This window comes from Protomyctophum parallelum (assembly GCF_964188405.1).
Source record: "Protomyctophum parallelum genome assembly, chromosome: 14".
NCBI classification, from domain to species: domain Eukaryota; kingdom Metazoa; phylum Chordata; class Actinopteri; order Myctophiformes; family Myctophidae; genus Protomyctophum; species Protomyctophum parallelum.
In genome coordinates, this window is record NC_139709.1 from 11,550,559 (window position 1) to 11,574,078 (window position 23,520).

General features: G+C 43.5%; 2 protein-coding genes across 3 annotated transcripts in view; one reads left to right on the top strand and one right to left on the bottom strand.

The window, feature by feature from the left end:
* The window catches only part of LOC310870597 (C-X-C chemokine receptor type 4-like), a 277,312-nt gene that overhangs the window by 168,026 nt on the left and 85,766 nt on the right, over nt 1-23,520 (top strand). The gene's annotated exons all lie outside the window — the stretch shown is intronic.
* On the bottom strand, nt 1,274-18,816 carry LOC310870596 (endophilin-A2-like). 2 transcript variants are annotated; one of them, XM_083781846.1, is made up of 9 exons: nt 18,549-18,816; nt 10,162-10,230; nt 8,643-8,859; nt 7,225-7,358; nt 6,775-6,933; nt 5,470-5,573; nt 5,023-5,162; nt 3,842-3,883; nt 1,274-1,745 (listed from the first exon to the last, which is right to left on the bottom strand). In XM_083781846.1, exons 1-9 carry the CDS (start codon nt 18,591-18,593, stop codon nt 1,558-1,560), a joined length of 1,098 nt encoding a protein of 365 aa, XP_083637972.1. In that variant the 5' UTR covers nt 18,594-18,816; the 3' UTR covers nt 1,274-1,557. The 2 variants fall into 2 exon arrangements, with proteins under 2 accessions (XP_083637972.1, XP_083637973.1); XM_083781847.1 differs by lacking the exon at nt 3,842-3,883 and having other exon boundaries at nt 1,275-1,745.

Genomic DNA, 23,520 nt, shown 5'->3' on the forward strand with positions numbered 1-23,520 from the left:
TCGGTCGACAGATCGACACGGTCGGTCGACAGATCGACACGGTCGGTCGATCGACAGATCGACACGGTCGATCGACAGATCGACACGGTCGACACGACAGATCGACAGATCGACACGACAGATCGACAGATCGACACGGTCGATCGACAGATCGACACGGTCGATCGACAGATCGACACGGTCGATCGACAGATCGACACGGTCGATCGACAGATCGACACGGTCGATCGACCGTGTCGATCGATCGACACGGTCGATCGATCTACACGGTCGATCTACACGGTCGATCGATCGATCTATCTACACGGTCGATCGATCGATCTACACGGTCGATCGATCGATCTACACGGTCGATCGATCTACACGGTCGATCGATCGATCTACACGGTCGATCGATCGATCTACACGGTCGATCTATCTATCTATATATATATATATATATATATATAGAGAGAGAGAGAGAGAGAGAGATCTGTGCTATATCACACTAAAGACCAATAGCCACAGTAGTTCCCTTCCGTGTCCACCAGATGGTGCTAGAGGACAGCATTCCATGTTGGCTGCAGCTTGATGACAGCATTAGCAGAGGAGTGAAGGAATGCTGGGGAGGGAACATACTGTTCTCATGACCGTGTGTGTGTGTGTGTGTGTGTGTGTGTGTGTGGACAGTACGTCTACTGCACAACCAGGATCATACATAGTCCTATAGATGTATATACACATCAGCGGCTCAATACATTCATATTTCCATAACACTGAGAGCGTCACATTGAGAACTTCTGATTACACACAAACGTTTTCCTTGTATGGTCCTCTCAACTTAACGACTTAATGGTTTCTTAACGGGGCCTAGTGGATAAGGCGTGTTGTGTAGCGTTGTGTGGAGAGAGACTAAGAAAGAAAGTGCCTCGGTGCTCGGAGAGAGTGGACTGGAACCCACACGGGGGGGGGGGGGGGGGTAGGGGGGGGCCGTGGTCCATCCTAAAACAAACGCTCCCATTGTGCCGACAACAAACCCAGCCGTTCAGAACGCCTGCGTCACCCTTGAACCCTCCTCTGCTAAACCCTGAGTGTTCATTTGACTCCTAGAGTAGGAAATGGACCCGTAAAAGGTCAGAGTTAACCACCGAAGCCCTCTCTATACAAAAAGATGATCTACAAGCCCAGAACACGCCCGAACTCGCTGCATGTTGTGAGCTCGTAAATTATTTTTTGATTTACTTTTTTATGTTTAAAGTTCGTTTGATATATATATATATATATATATTTTTTTTTTTTATATATATATATTAAGTAGGTTAAAATAACAATATAGGTCCACCGTTTTGTCCTCTCATGTTGATTCCTCTGTGTTCAACAACTGTATAAAACACAATTATATTCCATATTATTCATCCCAATTAAACATTTGAAAAGTCAGATGTCCCCCGCCTGGAGATTGTTTTACCGTCAAATATGATGATGGGGGGGAAAGAGACATCGTCCCACCCGTCTGACTCTTCACAACCAATCCTCCACCCTTATTATCCTGGGCTGTCCGTCCGTCCGTCCGTCGCCTCAGCGCGACAGAGGGACAACCACCTCCACGTAGTTGTTGGGGAAGAGTCCCGATTGGCCGCGGATGGAGCCCTCGTACCAGTTCTCGTCGATCTGGCTGATCAGGGTGATGACGTCGCCCTCACGGAAGGCCAGCTCGCCCTCGTTCTCCGCCTCGAAGTCGTACAGGGCCTTGACGCACGCCTCCGCTGCAGGACAGAGAGAGAGAGAGAGAGACAGAGACAGAGACAGAGACAGAGACAGAGAGAGAGAGAGATGTCAAGACATGAGGTGATGTCTGTGGAATACTGTGGTGGAGAGATGGAGGAAGGACAGACGGACGGAAGAGAGAGAAATATAAATAAAGAGAAAGAAAGAAGCAAAGACGAGGACAGGCAGAACTTCACCCCCAAAATGAGGTAAGATAAGTTTTTAAGTCATACAGGCTTTCCACAGGACAGAGTGGGATAGGTGACGCCTTTTGATGACGTCATCGCAAAAAGGTCCGTCGCTCTGGGGTGCAAAGGGTTCTGGGAAATTGAGGCCAATGCATTACAATGGCGGCGGCGGTGGTGCGGGTACTTCCCTCCTCCGTTCTGTTGTCGCCTGCACGAACCCCTTTTTGTTGTTAGCATCATGTCATGCTTTAGCTATTGAAAAATAGCAGATCTACAAGCTCGTGGAGCGCCATCGTGAAAAGTGACATGAAAGTGTTTGAGAACGACTAACGTAGAAAAACATGGCTTTTTCAAGAAAACTGTCAGGATTTAGAAGACATTTGGCAGAATCGTTCCCAGCAACTCGGCGGTCGGCACAGTGGCTCTTCAAAGGTTAGTGAAATCACGGCAGGGAGATCCGGAATACAATCGTTTAATCACTGCATTAAAACTGTTAACAGCCCTCCTATCATTTGTATTGTTGACCCATTTCTAAAATATTAGCGCAACTTTTGTTCAACTTTGACCCCTCCCTCTATCACATGGAACTATTTTTTGGGTGTAGTGATATGGACATAAAAATTCTGTGTGATAGAGGGCTCTCGGGCAATCAATTGCAACAACTATATTAATGTCAGTATTTCATACAGCTTAGTTAACCCATTGATGCCTGAGGCCGAATCTGGGAACGCCTTCTAGGGCCTGACCTAAGGTTTCTGAAAACCTTCAAATTCTGATGATTTTTTTTTTAATAGTTATGTTGCTACATGTATAGCAATAGCTGATGAGACACAGAGAGCGCCCCGGCATCAAGGGTAGAACAACGTATACGTTGCACCAGGCGTCAATAAGAATCGGAACTATCCCTTTAACCCATTTTGGGAAGAACGACTGACATAGAAACATAGCTTTTTCAGAAAAATGTAGAAGACATTTTTAGAACCCGATCTCAGGTCAAAATGGGTTAAAGAAACAATTAAATCTGAATGCACAAACAAAGTTTCACTGCCATCCGCATGCAGGATGCTCAGGGACTACATCAACGTCAGTCATTAGGGGGTCTCTCTCTTCCCGTTGTGTTAGTAGGGATGGGATGGGACGATAATCCTTATTTATAGTTTATATCGTGATAATAAAAAAAGACAATGCTCACAATAATCGTATCGCAGCGATTTAAATGCATCATGAAAATTGCCCTCAGTCATAAATACGCTACTAGGATGAATTAGCTTTTGTTGAGCTGGAAATTCAGAACCACTTAACCCATTCTGGTCTTTATATTATAATTTAGCTATTGAACAGCAGATGATCTACAAGCTCATAGCGCTGCACCGAGTGCCGCGCTATGAACTATTTTTAAAAAATCGTGAAAATGTGCCTCACATCTTTGAATATATATTCTTTCAGAGTTTCAGTTTTAAACTCAAATCTTTGCTTCTGGGGTGTCCCTGGAACAACATACTTTCAGATGGGGTCGGCGGCATATTACATATAATTTAATATAGAAATATTGTTTTTTCAGAAAAAAAGACATTTAAAAAAAAGACATCGTCCCATCCCTGGTTTACTAGGCCTGTCAGCGTAATCCCATAATAATCGGATTGTTAATTTGAGATAATAGCAATGATTTGTATGACAACTGAAATCAACTAAAATGTGATGACGGCGACAGGTCTAGGGGGTTTAGTAGTGCACTGCTCCGATGTCAAAACAAACAAAACATAGATCACACAGCCACGCATGCATAGTTGCATACTGTTGTCCATCTCTCTCAAAACACACACACACACACACGACAAATTTGAGTCCAATTAGTCTGAGTCACGTGGGTTGCGTGTTAGGATTCCACGCCGGATGGTCACACTCACGCGGTCTGCTCTTCACCGACGACTGTCTCTGGAAGGCGGGGCCTGGGTGGTGATGATGATGTCGTCCAAGGCGTCAGAGGAAAAGACACGGATCGTTGCGGCGGGGATAAAAAAAAACGTGAGGTGTCGGGTGAAATCAGCCCTCAGCTATATCTGTCAGAAATACAGGGAGGGGATCCCCTCCCTTACGTACTTGGCAGGGCTTTTCTTAACCCCCTTTTTTTTTTACATGATTTGGGCGTTTTTATATTCTAGTAGACTCTGGAAAAGCATTCCAACAGCCAGCTTGTAGGATGGCTCGCTAGGCAATAGACTTTCAATCCATACCTCCTGAGTTTGAATCCTGCTTACAGCATTATTTTTGTGTCAACAACCTTTATTTGCAGATAAAGTAATGTTTTTTGACCGTGACAGAGGCGCACCATCTCTGGTGGCCTTGAGGCCACGCGAGGCACCGCTGAGAGTCACTGTGGCGAGCGTTGCGGCGGCCACCAGAGCCGACTCAGCGCCGTTCGTACCAATAGGCAGAGAATAGTGAATATTTGTGCCCCATCATAATGCACTGATAACATATGAATCGACTGACACCCGTGGCTTTGTGCAGTGCCACTCGGTGACTGATGGATGCATGGTCCAACCCCTTGTATATATCTGTCAGAAGCAGCTGAGGGCAGATTTCACCCGCGTGCAAAACACAAACCAGCTGCTTTCAGACAACATGAAGCATGAATATACAGTACTGAATGGTCAAACCAGCTGCTTTCAGACAACAAGAAGCATGAATATACAGTACCGACTGGTCAAACCAGCTGCTTTCAGACAAGAAGCATGAATATACAGTACTGACTGGTCAAAAGTGATTCTCAAACCTTTTTCATTTCAAGGACCGCCAGTTGGTTAACTCTCAGAGTTACAGACCTGCAAGGGTCCATTTGGTTCCTGACCAGCAATCATTTAGGTCCATTTGGTTCCTGACCATCAATCATTTAGGTCCATTTGGTTCCTGACCATCAATCATTTAGGTCAGGTCTGAGTTACAGACGTGTCGTACAGTGGTTCCATGTTGTACAGTACACTCTTGGAATTACAGACCTAACATTAACTAAGTGTAACTATCAATACTTTAGCTGGGGACCCCCTGGAACCCCCTCAAGGACCCCTGGGGGGGGGGTGGGTTTTACCTGGAGAGTAAGACGGAGGTGCGCAGGGGGAGGGGGAGTATCCTCCGTTGGAGTGGTCCGCCTCTCCGTAGTCGACGCTGGAGTGGGTTCTGGGTCTGGGTGTGTACTGATGTCTGGGACGAGACTGGGCCTCGCTCACCCTGCATGGGCACACGCAACGTACATGCTCATTATTGCAACTGTAGGTCACAGTTACTATGAATACGTGACTATACTTTAAGTTTACGTGAATGTATTCAGTTCCACAGAACAGTACTTTAAGTGAATGTACTCAGTTCCACAGAACAGTACTTTAAGTGAATGTACTCAGTTCCACAGAACAGTACTTTACGTGAATGTACTCAGTTCCACAGACAGTACTAGAGTGAATGTACTCGGTTCCACAGAAAAGTACTTTAAGTGAATGTACTCGGTTCTAGAGTGAATGTACTCGGTTCCACTGCGTACCTTTCTCGGAGCTTCTTGGTAAGCTCCTCCAGGATCTGCGTGGCCTGCTTGTGATACTGAAGCTGAGAGTCCACCAGAGAGGACAGCTGGCTGACCTGTTCTACCTGCACACACATTTGAATTATTTTATTTGGATCTGCACAAGAGGCGTAATACAATAGACCCAATCACTGATCAGAATTAGGTTATACATTATATGGTCCAACCAGATATAGTGGCTGCACATGCTTAACACACAGAGGGAAAAGAAGAGAAAAAAAAATATATATATATATAGCACATTGTTTACATACTATTACTTGACACTACTAGACAGGATGTTTTTTTTTTTTTTTTTTTTTTTAAGCCACCTAGGGATAAATGAAACAACGCCTTCTCCAGACAGACAGACTGCCCATAGTAGCTGAGACAGAACAGTAGGCCTATTTAGCCAGCTTTTTTGCATTTGTTTTTAACAATCCACCCAATTGCAGACCCCTGAGCACAAGTTTATGGACATGGCCCAGACTTCCAAATACAAGGACAATAAGTTGACAGTTATATCCCAAGGCCATAATACGTTCCACCAGAAGCTGATATTTCATAAGTTTGGATGTAAAACAAGTGTCCATATACAAATCAAATGGGCAGCCTATTTCAAATATAGTAACAGTTTTTCTAATTTCATTGATGAACACAATATCTCACACACACACACACACACACACACACACACACACACACACACACACACACACACACACATACGTTAATTTAATACAGAATTCCACTTTACAGTGGAATTCTGGTGGGCTCACTAACCACTCAGCTACGGCTATTGTCACCGTTTACATTTTAAACAATAACACCCAACATAAATCATTTCTTTAATTATGCTCCACTACTACAGTATTCTTTTGGTCAGGATTGTTTTACCGAGCTGAACACAGGTTGCTACAGTATGGGCGTCTGTCACACAATGCATTCTCTACATAATATTATCACCAGTCATGAACGAGGTTAAGTGTAAACAAGTTGGGCCAAACAAGAGAGCAGTCGAGCAGGTTTTGAAATACAGCAAAGTCACAGTGTCAAAAAAACACGCCGTGTCACTCGGGAGTCGGGACATGTTGCCCTTAAAGGCCTCGTGTTACACACATTGGCTGGGGAAGATAACGTCGTTTTTGGGGAGCCAGCAACACACTTGTTAACCCATTGAGACCTGGGAAAAGATTCTACAAATGCCTTCTAAATCATGAGTTTTCTGAAAACCCCCCGTGTACGCAACGCAGGATCATTTATATTATGTTTTCAAAGCGTTCTTACGTCCGTCTCCAGCAGGTTGTGCATGGAGCTCTGCGCCAGGTCCATGGACTCGTGGAACTTCTCCAGAGCCTGCCTCAGGTCCTCCTCCGAGATCTTCCCATGACGCTTCTTCTTGTAGTCATAGTCCAGACGCCGGCTCTCCAGCTTCTTCAGCTGGTGCTGAGGGTGGTGGAGGAGGAGGTGGAGAGGGAGGAGGAGGAGAGGGTGGAGGAGGTGGAGAGGGAGGAGGTGGAGAGGGAGGAGGTGGAGAGGGAGAGGGTGGAGGAAGAGAGGGTGGATAAGGAGGAGAGGGACGAGGTGGAGTGTGGAGGAAGAGGAGGAGAGGTATGAGAAAAAAGCATCTCCATTCATGTGATCTGTTCCATCACCTCACCCGTGTTATTATGGATGTCTTTGTGCAGCCGATGACAACATTGACAAGATGGCGTCAGGGACACGTTTGGTTCTTACCTGGATGTCTTTGATGTCCTTGTCGGCCACCGCCTGCAGCGGGTCGATGAAGTTCTGCTTGACGTCGATGTCCAGCGAGTCTTTGACCTCCGCTAGCCGCTTCATCGACTCCCCCACGTCGGCGAGGGCTCCACCTGGCAAATAAACATCAGATGTTATTGATCTACATGGGTACGGTCTTCCTGGTAAGCTCCCAGTGAGGCCTCCGCTTCCTAATTCCTAGCTCCTTGGAGCAGGAATAACAGACTTGACACGAGTGGAAGAACGGCGGGCGGACAGAGTAGACTTCTACTTCCTGTAGGACAGAGGAGCTAGTGTAGGAGAGAGGACAGATAATCTAGTGTAGGACAGAGGAGAGACAGGCTCAGGGCTGTTAAAGTTGCAAAAGCATATGACGCTGCATGTATGCATTAGGGACAAAATAATTTTCACAAAAGTGCAATTTTCATTGGCTCATAAAATCTTCATTTTTTTCCACTTTTCCAAAAAACGTACTATACTTTCCCAGGTCCAAAGTCCACATGTTCACATTGCAGGGCGTTGCTGAAAATGAGCACCTGTGCTCAGCAACTTCCCTAGGTAAATAAAGAATAAAAAATGAAAAATGAAAAATGAAAAATGAAAAATGAAAAAAATTACATTTTGATCAAAGATCCTTGGAGGAGATGCATTTTAATTGATTTTCATATAATTCAAAATGGCGGGTGATCTAGAGGTCAGAGGTAAAAAAGTAAGAGCACGATACTTGTTCGGCATGAGGAGACGCATGTGTGTATCGAGGTTTCATTGCCGACGGTCAAACGGTTCATGAGCTATGCGTGGTCAAAGTTAGCATTTTCAATTGAGTGCTATAGCGCCACCCTTTGGCCAATGGTTGTGGGCTTCACATCCTCACCGTTTGGCATGGCCCTCTACCATATCTCAGAATTTCGCGAAAACAGACTGCACGGTTCAGCCAGAACTGCTATTTTTGTCGGAAGAAGGAAAAAGAATCACACCCGTGTGAACTGAGTGGTGCAACTCCTCACTCTCTCTCTCTCTCTCTCTCCCCCCACCCCTCCTCTCTCTCTCCCTCCATTTCTGGCACAACAGCGCCCCTACTGGTACTCCTAGTCATATACTGGTGCTCATGGCCACATAGGTGAACACGGACATTGCTGTTCCTTGGAGTGGTTGCACCACTCAAAAATGGCTCTACCTGTGCTTGAGCAATTACATTGCTGATCTGTGTCAATGCCGAGATCAGAGTTGTAGTTCTCTCCATTTTTTCAGTCAGAGGGAGACATGTTTTGAACTCATCATTTCTACGGCACAGTAACTGAGTGGTGTAACTTCCCTCTCTCTCTCTCTGCTTGGTCCTTTAAATACAAGAACCGAACCGATGACGGGGGGGGGGGGGGGGGGGGGGTAAATCTTACCAAAGTTGGTGTCCTCTCCCATCTCGCGGCCGTACTTGGCCATGCTCTCCCCCAGAAGGCCCTCGGCCTGCGGGTAGCCCGGGCTCTTCACCTGGCCCCGCATGTTGGACACCGTGTTGAGCATGAACAGCTTGGATCTGGAGACCGGGTTGGGCTGCAGGTACTCTGTGGTCTTGGCGATCAGGTCCACCACCGCCTTGCTGGTGATGTCTGCTTTCTGATGGAGGAGAGAGAGACCCGTTTTATTCATCCATCCATCCGTGACATGCCTGTCACAAGCATTATGTAATCAACTAATCTTAATTATTTTAGATGATCTTTTTTTTAACGATTTTGTAACCCATTTTTCACCCCCGTGTCAATTATCGAATAATGTGATCCTGGGCTCTACACACCCTCCACCAACCTAGTCCCTAAAGGTAAGGTTCTTTTCTTTTTTTTTTATTATTATTGTGAAAATAGCACATCGACAAGCTTGCGGATTGACTATTTCCCCCATTTAATATTGATTACCGGTGTCGGACTCTGCAATTGTTTGTGCATTGTTTGTGCATTTAGTCACATCTGCAACCGTGCAACTTTTGTTTACAAGGCCTAAAAGCCACACATTTAAATCGTCAATCACAATTATTTCTAATACGACACTTAATCGTCAAGTAAAAAGCCATAATCGTGACAGCCCCAACCATCCATCGATCAAATAGCCGATATATCAGATTGTTCTTGTTCAAACATATTGGGTCAGACCAATATGGGATTTTTGGCACCGATCTGATACCAAGTGTGTACTTTTACTGTATCTATTACATATAGTATGTGTGTGTATTCAAGACATACATACTGTATATACATTGTGGGAAGCTGATTACTGTGAAAACCTGCAAAACCTGTCAGTCCGTCCGTCGATCAGTCACGCCGCCCACCATAGCCGACAGGCGAGGTCGTGTGCACGCATCGGCCTGGGTGAGCACTGGTGATTTGGTATGGGGGGGGGGGGGGGGGGGGTCAGAACAACATATGGAATGAATTCTGTACTGGCCATATCATTTATGGTGTCTTGAGCGTACAGGGTTTGATGGTCAGATCAACATGTGAAATGTCAGAACAGGTCAGCTCCATATATGGAGATCTAAGGGTGGCAGCGGGGGCAGCGTTCTTTTGTGTACAGGGTTTGAGGGCCCAGGTAGGGCCGGGCCTTAATTTTCGGGCCCGTTTTAACTCACTCTACTAATAACTTTGGGGCAGGCCCGTCTAGAGTTTGAATGGACAGGTATCGGTCAAAAGGGAGACATCGAAGACGAAGGACTAAGGGTTTGAGGTCTCCATATATGCAGATCTAGGTAATGATCCAGTCTTCTCCATGTATGGCTATCCAGTGTTTGATGGTCAGTGTTGTGATCTTCATATATGGAGATGGCCATATATAGCGGCGTGACGTCACAAGGCGTGACCATATATGGTGGCGTGACACCGACGGGAAATGCAGGTTTTCATAGTAAACACAACAACATGAACGTACCTTCTCCAACTCTTTAAAGTCCTCATCGAGCTTGGTTCCTTCAGCACCTCCGACCTTCTCGCTCACCATCTATGAAGTATGAACACACAATTCAAAAGGGCTTTATTGGCATGAGAAAACATACGTTTACATTGCCAAAGCAGAAAGCACAATACAACAATACAATCAAAACAAAAATGATGTACATTTGAAAGTCAGAATCTTCAATAGATCAATTTCTATGTACCAAGATCACTCGATGCAGGTATAGTGCAGGAATATTATATACGATGATGATTAGTCTTTAGGATGGTTGTGTTCCGTTTGATCTCCTATCACAGCAACTCACGAATCTTGCTGCTGTGTTTGCACATTGTTGTACTTCGCCCAGCAGATATGGGAGTTTTTTGTCATTGGTCATGTTTTCAAAATCTGTGTGTGTGGTTGTAATCTGTGTGTATGTGTCTCTGATGTCTTGGTACAATGGACAGATGGTTAGGAAGTGTAGCTCGGTTTCCACTTCATTTTGTGTGCAGTGGGTGCATTTAACTCTTGATAATCAAGTAGTTGTAATAATGATAATGCAACTTAATTTCAGTAGTCTTTCAAAGTGAAACATTTGCAATGAATTACAACATATTGAATAATCACGATCAAATGAAATCGTGTCCCTACTGGAATGGTGATTTAACCCATTCTGGGCGGGAACCCCTTTTGGTGTTAGCATTATGCTATGCTTTAGCTATTGAAAAATAGCAGATCTACATAGTCTGTCTTCTCTCTCACACACACACACACACACACACACACACACACAGTTGCTTAAGGATGTGTTTACATGTCTCTTCTAATCCTTGGACATGTATACACATCTTTAGGGCTTTATTGATATAAAACAATATTTTAACCTACTCACCTTATTGGTACAAAATCACCTAAAAGGTGATTTTGAACACAGAGTGCCCAGCAAAATGAGATCATATTTAATCAGTTTATCCACCTTTATATCGGCTATTTGAAAATAGCTGAACTACAAGCTCACAAGGAGACGCAAATGTGACACATTGTGACCTAGTAGATCAGAGACGTTCTTGAAGTGATTTTTTAAATTATTTTTAAGAAATGTGGAACATTTATGAAACCTTTTATCAACACAAATCTTGTATATCCCCGGGACTGGTTTAAAGCCCTGACACGACCCTGTCTGCACTCACAGAGTGCAGACCAGAAGGTACCAGAAGGAATTCTACTCCAGGGGTTCCCTGCTTCCCTCCAGCTTTCCTTCAGCGCTGGATATTCCGTTGGTTCAGCAGTGTTTTTTTTTCACCCCCAGAAGCTACACAGCACACACTGCAGTTTCCTACACCACAGTCAGTCACATTCACTAATTCCACTCTGCTCTCTCTCTTCCTCACATACGGCCAACACACCACTACAGTGTGTGGGTAGGAAGGAAGCACTTGGTTCTATCGCCATTCCAGTTTAAATCACCATTCCAGTAGGGACACGATTTAATTTGATCGTGATTAGTCGATATGTTTGTAATTCATTGCAAATGTTTCACTTTGAAAGACTACTGACATTAAAGTTGCATTATCATTATTACAACTACTTGATTATCAAGAGTTAAAATATCTAAAAGAGGTCATGGAAAAAACGACAAAACCGCAATTGTATGCTGAAACAATTTGGCGTCGGTAATTTTTTTAACAGAAACCAACTGATTGGCATTGCTTCGGATGGGCCGGCCAGTTGCATGTGTGTGTGTGTGTGTGTGCATTGTTCCGTTGTCATGGCTACAGTGGCCTCGGTACCAGGTTTTCATTTTCGTCGGCGCAAAGAATGAAAGCCTGGAGGAACACATTGGCCGCTCTGGTCTAGAAGTGGGAGGAGTCAACCCTTTCCGGGTGGGTGCAGCTCCAAATGATCAAGGGCGACTGTGGCTCAAGAGGTAGAGCAGGTCGTCCAATGATCCATGGGTCGGCGGTTCGAATCCCGGCTCCCGATGTGCTGGTTGGTACCTTGCATGGCTTCCGCCGGAATCGGTGTATGAATGTGTGTGTGAGAATGGGTGAATGTAATGCACAATCTATGTAAAGCGCCTTGGATAAAGGCGCTATATCAATGCACCATTTACCATATACCAAATGATGTGACGCAGCGCTGCACTAGGGGGGAGAGGAGGGGCCGGGGGGGGGACTGACAGATCGGTGAGATCCAATCAGGGTGTGCGCAAATCTCTGCCGCGACCCGCCCCTCTAGCCCATTTTGGCCAGGAACCCCTTCTGGTGTTAGCATTATGTTATGCTTTAGCTATTGAAAAATAGCAGACCTACAAGCTCATAGCGCGCCACCGAGTGGCGCGCTATGAGCTTGTAGGTCTGCTATTTTTGAAAAATCGAAGAACGACTGACATAGAAACATAGCTTTTTCAGAAAACTGTCAGGATGTAGAAGACATTTTTAGAATCTGATCTCAGGTTAAAATGGGCTAGACCAGAAACCTAACACATTAGCTCAGGCTATATGCCTACAGTGATGGTCAATCCCTCTATTACATGACCAGGGAGCACAAGCCGCTACGCTGGCCGTTCTGTTTAGAAAAACACACGTAGCTCTGGCAATGTGGCGACCCACCGCGGTGTAGGCCGACTGACGACATGTGACACACACACACACACACACACACACACACACACACACACACACACACACACACACACACACACACACACACACACACACACACACACACACACACACACACCCCCTTCGAAAGCTTCCCATTTATAATACAGCTTCAAGTAACACTATACATTTGCATAATAATATGTGCTGTTGTAATGTGGTTCAATAGTTTTTTCATTCTGTGATCATAAGGGCATCCTTGAAAAAGAGAGCTTGCTCTCAATTATGAGCTTGCCTGAATAAATAAAGAATTAAAATAAATATGTGTTTTCTTCTATAATACCAGCGGTTCTCAACCTACGTGACAGGGCCCCACTGGCAACAAACCATTGGTAGAATACTAAGATGATAACTTGCAACTATACTATTACCACGTCAAGATCAAAACGTGTCACTTCGTGGTGCATTTGTCGTGGCTTAGTCTGCACTGCATAAAATAAGTCTCTTTCTTTTTCCTATATTTACATAGAACCCCAAACCTGATCACATCATATAAAACAATACATAGAACCCTAAACCTGACCACATCATATCAAACACAAGTAATACCAACACTTTCACTTCCTCCATCCTCCACTGACATGTGGGCCAACATGTCCGGTATTTGTCCTCCACTGCAGATAAAAATCACACCCGAGGGGCGCGCTTATCATCATAGTGATCATACATCATCTCATTCTGGCCAATGATCACAATTTAATTTGCATCCTCACGTCTTCAACATCGTTTGTGTCTACACACTTTTGTCTTCAATGTTGGTGTTTACACAGACCCTCAAAGCTGGACATATAGGAGGACTAGCGTCCCTCAAAAATGTGACAGTCACAGTTTAGAAGCTCGATAACAAGACAGTTCCCAAATGTTTTAGCTCAAGACCCCGAAAATACATTAGAGTCCCGGCCGGGACCCAAACTACAAAAAACCGCTGATCCACAAGCTTGTAGATCAGCTACTTTCACTACTTCCTTAACTCTATTTTTCCCCCGGTACATATATATGTACATATGTCGACGCTATGTGGCGTCATATACCAAGTCCGTATATATATATATATATCTATATTAACAAGTGAGAACTTGTACCCAACACATGGCAAGAAACCCAAAGCCACAACAGCTACGTCGCTATTGCAACACCCACAACACCATCTTACACACTACACCCACACACACTCACACGGCAGTGACGTCACACACTTACCTTCGCAGTGTTCGGGACCTATCTCCTCCTATCACGCCGAACGCCAAAACTCAACACCACCCGCCAAACACTGGCACTGGCACTGGCACTGCCACCAAAAATGCCTCCCTTCCACACTCACGCCGCCAATGCATTTGTTTACTACAAACATTATCGCCCGAAGCACCCACACCCCCGGAACACTGTTGCCCTTTCACCACGCTAAATTCGCCAGGTCTATGCAAGTGAGCACAAATTCCATGTGAGAAAATTCATTCACAAGCCCACAAATGCCATTCAACACACACTACGACTCGCTTACAATTCGCAAACCTGGCAACACTGCCATGTCTTCTAATAGGCCCACACTAGCTCTCAGAAACTGATTCTGATCTCCCGCAGGAGAAGAGAAACAAGGAAGGGGAGAGGAATTGTAGCCTCACGATTTTGCTTATTCCTTCTAAATCTCTGTATTTAAAATATCGCTCTCTCAGCGAATCTCTGAACATTGTACTTTGTTTGTGCCTAAATATTACGATTACACGGAACGTTTTGGCTATTTTCGCCTGCCAGCCAACTGCCGAGTACACAAGTCAGTCACTGTCACTGTCACTGAGAGGTAAAGAGTGTGTTGCGTGTTCCAATGATACTAGAGTGTGTGTGTGGCAACAGTGTGAGGAGGCGGGGCAGGCAAACACCGTCTTCTTAAAGTGAGTGTGTATGCTGGCCCCTGGAGCTGATCATTGAAAAAGATCATTGAATTTTGTTTGTTTTTTTGGAAAAGGTTTTGAAATAATAATTAGAAACAAAATGTAGTAAACAATGCCGCGACCCACAAACGGGTCCCGAGCCGGTGTTTGGGAAGCAGTGCTTTAGAATAGATCATCCTTACATGCTAAGAGGTGTGCAGGTTGACACCATTAGTTGGCATGGCAACAGTAATGTGGTCAAGGACAGCACACTTACACAACTATAGCAGTTTAATATGTGACATGATATGAACTAATAAGCATGAATGCACACTAGTGCTGCACAATTAATCAATCGAGTTTGAGGAAGAATGGTGCAGCACTATTCAGCTAATTAATTGTAGTTACTCTTAGATTTTCACTACAAGAGAGAGCACTTTGATGACTGTTTAAAGCCACAGTATTTATTTTGAAATGTAGTATAATGTTCAGCAACTACTACAGACTAAAGACAATACATATTTTCATGGAAACAAATGAGAATTGTGATCTCAATTCTCGGAGGAAAATATTGATTCGCATCTGGGCAAGAATCATGCAACACACACACACACACACACACACACACACACACACACACACACACACACACAGTGTGCTGCTGCTGGCATAATGCTGATGCTTCGCAGCATGATGTCCCTCCTATTTCTAAACCCATCCGTGGATTGATTTCAGGCTTTGGCTGAGCTCTGCAATAAGCCTGTGTTTCGTTTTGTTTTGTTTGTGTTCTTCAACAGCCAGAAGGACAAGATGTCATAATGCAGGTCCTTCACGCCAGCACAAATATGCGAGTGAAATACTAAACAACAGTTTACCACTTAACCCATTGAGACCTGCAGGCTAATTCTACAAATGCCACAAAATCTAAAATGACACGTACAGCTTTCCCTGATTTAATGGTTAAACCGTTTCTTTTGTGTTCGTTCCTTCCTGGGCGTGTCTGGCGTGACAATAAATGTATTGTGATACTTCAGACATTGTGAGCTGTAAGTCTGTTATTTTCACTATGTGTAACAAAATGTTTTGCCTATCTAATAATAGGCCCAAAACATGGATGCCAGCCAAGTGTGAAGCGCTTAAATGAGAAACAAAGTCTCAAAATGCACATAAAAGCATTGCTCACATCCGACATACTTGTGTATTATTATTCTCATATTCATTCATGCGTTAATCATTTTGTTAAGCCTTGGAACTGCATTGTTTTATAATGTTTTATGGAGTTAATTCCAATAAGATAAGATGTCAGGTGTGCTCCTACTCCCTCCCTATCATGAAATCCTGTCGGGCCACACAGACAGTAACAGCGGTGAACATGCCATGGATTCCATAGCCATGTTTCAAAGCACACGCCCATTGATTTAGAAATAAATACACCAGAAATAATGGCGCAAGTGTGTGTTTTCAAATAGTTAAAATAGCCGATCTACAAGATCACAACGTGATATGGGTGCCATATCTCTGCTGTCTGGAAGACACCGAACAAACTTCATTTTTCAATAAATGAAAAAAATAACATCCCGCTTAAGTGGAGTTAGGAGGTTTTTGTTGAAGCGCTTTATAATACTTTTCATTGGTTCAATATACATTTTTAAACTAACACACAGACGTAAAGGGTGTTCAACAGCACTGATTTATGGAAAAAAATATATAACAATAAACAAACTGGCCGAAGCACTTTTTAATAACTTACGGTAAGTACTTATTATCCTTTGCCATTTTACTTGCATAGTGTGTTGAAATCGTATCAACATAATGTATTATGGATACATTTTCAGTACGTCTCTGCTGCCCCCAGACAAATGTTTCTATGTCAGTCGTTCTTCGATTTTTCAAAAATAGCAGACCTACAAGCTCGTAGCGCGCCACTCGCGCTATGAGCTTGTAGATCTGCCATTTTTCAATAGCTAAAGCATAACATAATGATAACACCAAAAGGGGTTCTTGCCAAAAATGTGTTAACACACTGTGGAACATTGATTGACTTGGTTGCGTCAGTCAAAAATGAACCAACCCCCGGAATAGCGGTTTTCAAAGTGGGGTCCAGGGACCCTCAGTGTTCATTGAAAATGTACCTTAATCTGTCATCTCTGAGTGTACAAATGGACCCTTACAGGTCTGTAACTCTGAGTGTACAAATGGAACCCTTACAGGTCTGTAACTCCGAGAGTGTACAAATGGAACTAAATGGACCCTTAATTAAAGGTCTGTAACTCTCTCAAGAGTGATGGTGGTCCTTTGAAATGGAAAACAATCCAACCACTGGGCCAAAACACTGACCGACTGAACGGGCCAAATGCTCTGTAAGGTCCCAATGTGGACGCAGGGAAACCATAAACAGACATTTACCAAATCTATGAGTGCGATGAACAAGTCTTTTGTTTCACAACAAAGGATGGGCTGTGATGCAAATGCTAATGTCTTGGAGCCCAGTTTGTCAACAGTAACAACCGGTAAGACTAAACATTCCACATGTCCAGTAGCCTTACATTACACTTACAGGAAGACAGTAAAGACCCACGTGGTTTACCTGTTGTTGTCACTACTGAATGAACCTGTTGGTTAAACCAGTTACATCACAGGTTTCCCTACATGTTTAACCTTTTAAAAAAAGATCCCTGGCTAAGACTTAACAAAATCTAAAACACCTTAAATATATTGCGTTATAATTATATGCTACAAAAAACACCTTGAATATATTGTATTAATTTTAGAAAGAGTTCATATTCTACGCAAACTTCGCAAAGGGGACAACGCCAACGCAAGTTAAATGATGTCATTTGTGTGACGAGTCATTTTTGTGGTCCAGGCCTATATGGAATGTATGGAATTCATGAGCATATTTTATTTTTTTAATAGCGCACTTAATTTTTACAGAATCTAGGCATTTTGCATTATTATTTAATGAATAAGTGTATACTTGTTTGTTTAGTAATAAAAGTAGTAATAAAATCTAAATGGTAACCAACTAAAGATTTTCTTGCCAGCAATGGAGTAGACATAAAAGTATTGAAATTTTAAATATTCCACTATAGTAAAAAATAAAAAATACCTCAAACTTGTATTTATAAGTAGGCCTAGAGTACTTGAGTAAATGTACTTAGTCACTTTACACCACTGAAATGATTAGGCCAATGACAACAACAGAGCTTGAGTGTAGGGGAAAAAAATCATAAATCACCACAGCCATGCAAGAACTAACGTATAGCACGTATTCTTCTGGTATTTAACCAGCATGATCATAAACATTACTGTGTTGCGTGGCAGCAAACAGTACGACATGATCATAACGTGACGATATCAATATAACGTCGATCACAAACATTTCAACGTGCATGACTTCTATCAGAAGTAGTTCAGAGACTCAGTAAAACTGGACAAACAGTTAAATATAAGATTAAGAAGATACATGAAGATACATGAATGACAAAGTATCGAACAGTAACCACAACACTTTCTGGAAACAAATACTGCAACTTTGATTAAGTTATAATGTATCCAAACAAACACGTATACGTGACTTTAGCAATGTTATACTTTAAACCCCCCAAAACCACAGGAAGAAAGCGACTTTACTTTTTACAACAATTATATTCACAATAACTTGTTGTGGAGTTATGCTCTTACAATTACTTAGTTCGTTGGTTAGTTACAGCAGCCAGCCAAGGCTGAAGCTAATAAAGCTAACAGCCTCGCATTGAAAGCAACGTAAACGTTAGCACTGTGGCTAAAGGCTAAGCTAAAATGTTGCTGTGATATATCGTTAAAAAAGTTCCCAAACAAACAAAAACTGTACCTGGCTCGCTTTGTTGAACTGCTTCTTGAACCCCGCCATAGACATGATGAGCAGGAGGAGGAGGACGTGGAAGTTATGGAGGAATTGAAAGATTTACTAAATCGTTAAAACTATTAAAAATCAATGTGTATTACACTGGAAGAATGTGACAGAATGTGTGCGTGCGAGTCTCAAGTTCTCAACTAACTGGAGGCTGCTGTGTGTCTGCTTTCTGCTGCAGCTGAGCTGACTCAGAGTCAGATCAGAATCAGATGGACTGTCTTCTACTGTCTGTCTGTCTGTCTGTCTGTCCTGCTAGGCTAAGCAATTAACCACTCTGCTGCTTCCTTGACGCACACACACACGCACACACGCACACACACACACACACACAGGAAGAATACTATACTGTAGAATTCAACAAAAGCTTGTTCAAATAGTAACATTTTCTTAAAAATGTCAGCTGAGGGTGCAAATCTCAGAGCAAGTGAAAGTGCATTCCAGAGATTAGCACTGGCTATACCTGAAATGATCTATCACCTTTGGGTTTTAATTTAGTAGAGGGTGGGACCTTGTTCGGCAGACCTATAAGGGCAGGGCCAAATTAGCCATTGGGCCAATAATGGTGCCGAGGTCCAGGGGCCCTTGGCTCTCAGGGGCCCTTCAGGAATATGTAATGCTCTGTAATGGGTTTGAGGCCCTGAAAAAAGCTCCTGCATGCAGGGGACCTTCATTGTCTCCACCAGGCCGAAGGCATGGGGGGAGAGTATGTTTTGCACTCCGTCCGTCCGTCCGTGTGTCCGTCCGTCCGTGTGTGTGTCCGTGAGCAGCTAATCTCCGGCACCGTTAACCCGGTCGATGCCAAATTTTGCACACACTCCCTGGATGCCAACGATGAACCTCTGCCCCAAAATTTCCAGAACGGCCTGTTATAGCGCCACCAGGAGGCCGCTTTGTGCAAAACAAGTTTTAGCACAGTACACCTGCAGATTTTGTCCAAACATCGCGCAAATTGGTACACAGTCTCTCTAGTTTACTTTTGTTGCCCTTTTATCCAACCACCAGATGAAGGCAAGCTGCAATGTCCTACATTCCTATCCTGGTGGAGACCTGTGCCCAGAAGGGCACTTTTTCTAGTTGGCCATTGATTTTCAAAAAGGTCAAAAATTTGATAAAAACATAAAAGAAACTCGCATGCGCGCTAGGGGGGGGGGGGCAAAAATAATTACCGGCCCAGGGGCCGTTGTGGGGGTTAATCCATCCCTGCCTAAGGGCCCTTTTCTGGACACATATATAGGAGGGAAATGCATGGTGAGGGACCACCACATGCAATACCTCCACAGATCACCAGTGGTCCACGGACCACCTGTGGAGAACCCCTGGTCTAAATAATGCAGTGGTTGTGGGTCCCAAACCTTTCAGGTCGAGACCCAAAAGAGAGATTAGTTGCCCGGGACCCCGACTATAGTGAAAACAGCAGCTCACATTCGTTTTTTTTTCGTGTTTTTGAACCAGTGGTCTCATGCGTTCAAACTGAGGCGTCCTTGACCTTCTTAGAGTATATATATTTTATAGGTAAAAATAGGTAAAAATACTAGCCCTTGCCATCTGATGGACATATTAAAATTGTTCAACTATAGCCAATCTACGTCAACACGTTGTGAGCTTGTAGACAGTAGACCTATTTGAACTACCGGTAGTCAAAAATGTTTTTCAAAATACTAAACAAGGCAAAGAAGTTTAGGGCGGCATAAGGAGGTTTAGCACTGATGATGCAAATATGGCCCTTGGCGTAGTCAGTGTAGGCTGAAAAAGAACACATCATACAGTTTATTGACTCGGTCGGTTTTTACTAAGTATAGACTGAGGATCCTCTCACGTCACCCTATAGGGTGCCACGTCGTACGGCACCCACTTTGAGAAGTCCTGAACTACTCATTGATCATTCTAATGATTATGAAACTTGCCCAGAGGGAGTTCAACAAACCATTATGTGCAACCCAGATTCGGCACAAACAAGGGACTAAATTAATTTCGCTGCTATGCCACCAAAATGTGGAACGCCCTACCAACAGTCATTAAGTCAATCCCTTGACTCCTTCAAAACCGCTCTCAAAGGGCACCTACGGATGGCTGCAATTAGAAACTGGCCCCCGTACAATCTGAAACCCCCACCCACTCCTTTTCCCCCTCACTGTATATGTTTCTTTTCCCTTTTTACCTCTATGATGAGTTCCTGTTTTGACTATATAGTTGTGTATATTCGTACGTCTCTAATTGTTTTGATGAATTGAAAATGGTGAGCCCTCTTGTAAACAAGTGTAATGCTTTATGGTGTTGTCCACTCACAGTTAACAGTTGTTGTACTTGAAATGTACTGTAATTCTGCAAACTGTTAATAAATCAATCAATGAATCAAAAAGCCCATTTCCGGATCTAGGCCTACTTATATAGCTCCCCCACACACCCCTTTGTACCGACAGACACCAATTACACGCATGCACGCACACACTCACACACACACACACCTCACACACATCATTTTTCGACCGCGGTCGAGATCCTGGATTTCACAATGCCACGCCAGACTTTCCGGTCTTTTATTGCCATCCCCAGTTCCTGCTTACTGATGCATGTGTCCCTAGCGATGACATCAGGGAACGACAGTTTTCTACCTCTAGTCTGGTCTGCTTTGAGGCAGGACTCCAGAGAAGAAGGGAAGATATAACCTCATTGTCAGCTCTGTAGCAGCATGGCCGGCAAACTGTGTTCTTCTAGTGAAGAAACACGGGGAAGGTTGCCATATATTAGATTAGTCGATGGGTGGCTCTTCTAAGACAGATTTTGTGCTCTCATTAGAATTAAGGCGGATGTTGGTTTAACAACCATATAGCAACAAACAATATTATACTTTATTATACTTCGGAAAAAGCCGAACTAGAAGCTCACACAATTTATTTTGTACTTTGGTACTACACGTATATGTTGATGCTTTTGTACTTTTACTCAAGTAAAACCTTGAATCCAGGACCTTTTACTTGCAACAGAGCATTTATAGTTATACATTGTACTATTACTACTTTTACTTAAGTAAAAAGTACTGTGAGTACGTATTATTCCACCACTGTAATCTAGTCTATACACAATGTGAAATAAAGTTAAGACACATTTCAAAAGAAACAGAAATACTTTATTACATTCTTAAAAGCACATATCATGTATCCACTGAGTGACTCATTATAATCTCTTGGACTAGTCGTATACCTCTTGTACATTTTGTCATATAGGGAAAGAGAGGGGAAACAAGCTACAATTTACTTATTTATCTTTTGTTCAGACGTTTTTCCAAATCCTTCTTAAAAAAAACAACTAAAGAAGAAAGAAAGTGGATAAAAGACTCGACAAATAAATGGAAATCACAACAAAAAAAGAAATGTTAAAAAACCCGATAATGTTTTTCTTCTTCTATTCAACTGATTAAAAGAAAAACTTTCATAGATCATTATGTCTTGTAAAGGTCATGTTTCAATATCAGGAGTAAAGGGCAGTCCATACTGTCTCCGACCACCGAACTTTTCGTCGGAAAGATCAGACTTTTATTTTTTCTCCGAAGTAGAGTTCGGAGAGTCACAACATCTGGGAGTGCATCTTTCAGAACAAAAATTCTGAGAAATGCGTTTCAGAAGTTGCAAGTGACGTCATGTTGTAGTTGTACCGGAGCTTTCCGACGAAAAGTTCGGTGGTCGGAGAGAGTATGGACTGCCCTTAAGGGTGGGGGTGGGGGGGTTAGGGGGAAGGGTCTTTGACACTTTGTGAGTAACATCATTCACAAAAAAAATAGAGTTTTACTGTATACGTCATCCACAGTGATTCATGGTTACGGGTCTCATCTTCGGTGCAAAGGTAGGTGTGTTTGAGTACAAGGCTGGTAGAAGACACTGGTGAACCAACGCTAACGAGGTCACAGGGCAGAGCAGAACACCTATTGGCTCCCCGAATGGCCGGCCATACGAAAAGACGCAGGTTTCCTTTCTGACAGCGACTGTTGTCCACCGAGACGCTTTTGAGTATATACTTGAAATCTGAGGTATTATTTAAAGGACCACTTGAGCCCCGATGATGCGTACAATTGTCGCGAGACCAAAGCCCACGAAGCTCATAGACGGGGGGTACTAGACCCCCCTACGACGACACGCCCCCCCCAAAAAATAGGGGCGACAACAGGTTAAAAGTGGTTAAAAGCGCAATTGAATGCCATCGTCGTGTTATGCAAACGTAGAGCATTACAAATAACCAATCAATAAAATATACAAAATGTACAAAAAAAGAATCAAAAAAAAAAAACGTTATTAAAATCAGTAAAAGTCTTAGGAGAGAGAGGGGGAAGCCAGGAGCTCTGTTCTGTTCTGACCCCAGACTATAGTGCCTATAGTAGAGGGAAGAAGGATAAGTGCTTGGTTCATGGACAGGGTTCTCAGGGGGTTCGGGACCGAGAGAGGAACAGCAAATATACAAAAAGAAAAACAAATATGCCGTTTGCTCCGACCAGCGAGGGAGGAGCGATAAACAACACCCTGTATAGGTTCCCAAACAAGTGTGGAAATAGCAGATCTACAAGCGCACGACGTGGCGTTTCGTGCCACGTTGTGCAAGCTTGTAGATCCTAAATTATTCTTTTTTTTAATGGTTAGATTTGCGTTTTGTTTGGTAAAAAAAAAAAGAAAAAAAAAAAAGAAAAGATGATTTCTTTTAAATGCAGGAAGAGAAAATGGGATTGTGACTCATACAAACAAATGGGTCTGTGACCCACAAACGGGTTCCGACCCCACTGTTCAGGAGACTCACTGCTGTATAACCAACAGACACACACTGGGTGAAAAGACACGGCAACGCCCCCTACAGACCGCTGATTTGATGCACGCTGCACGGGGGAAAAGAAGTCCCACACCACCCTCCTCCCCTCCTCAAGTTTCTGTGTCACCAGCACCAGGAG

Bases quoted from the DNA above. Each gene is read 5' to 3' on its own strand.
- LOC310870596 (XM_083781846.1), bottom strand. From the start codon at position 18,593: ATGTCTATGGCGGGGTTCAAGAAGCAGTTCAACAAAGCGAGCCAG. The intron at 3,884-5,022 runs GTAAAACCCACC...ATCACCACCCAG, and splicing joins ACCTCCGTCTTACTCTCCAG to GCCCCGCCTTCCAGAGACAG. The intron at 1,746-3,841 runs GTGAGTGTGACC...TCTGTCCTGCAG, and splicing joins GTCGGTGAAGAGCAGACCGC to CGGAGGCGTGCGTCAAGGCC.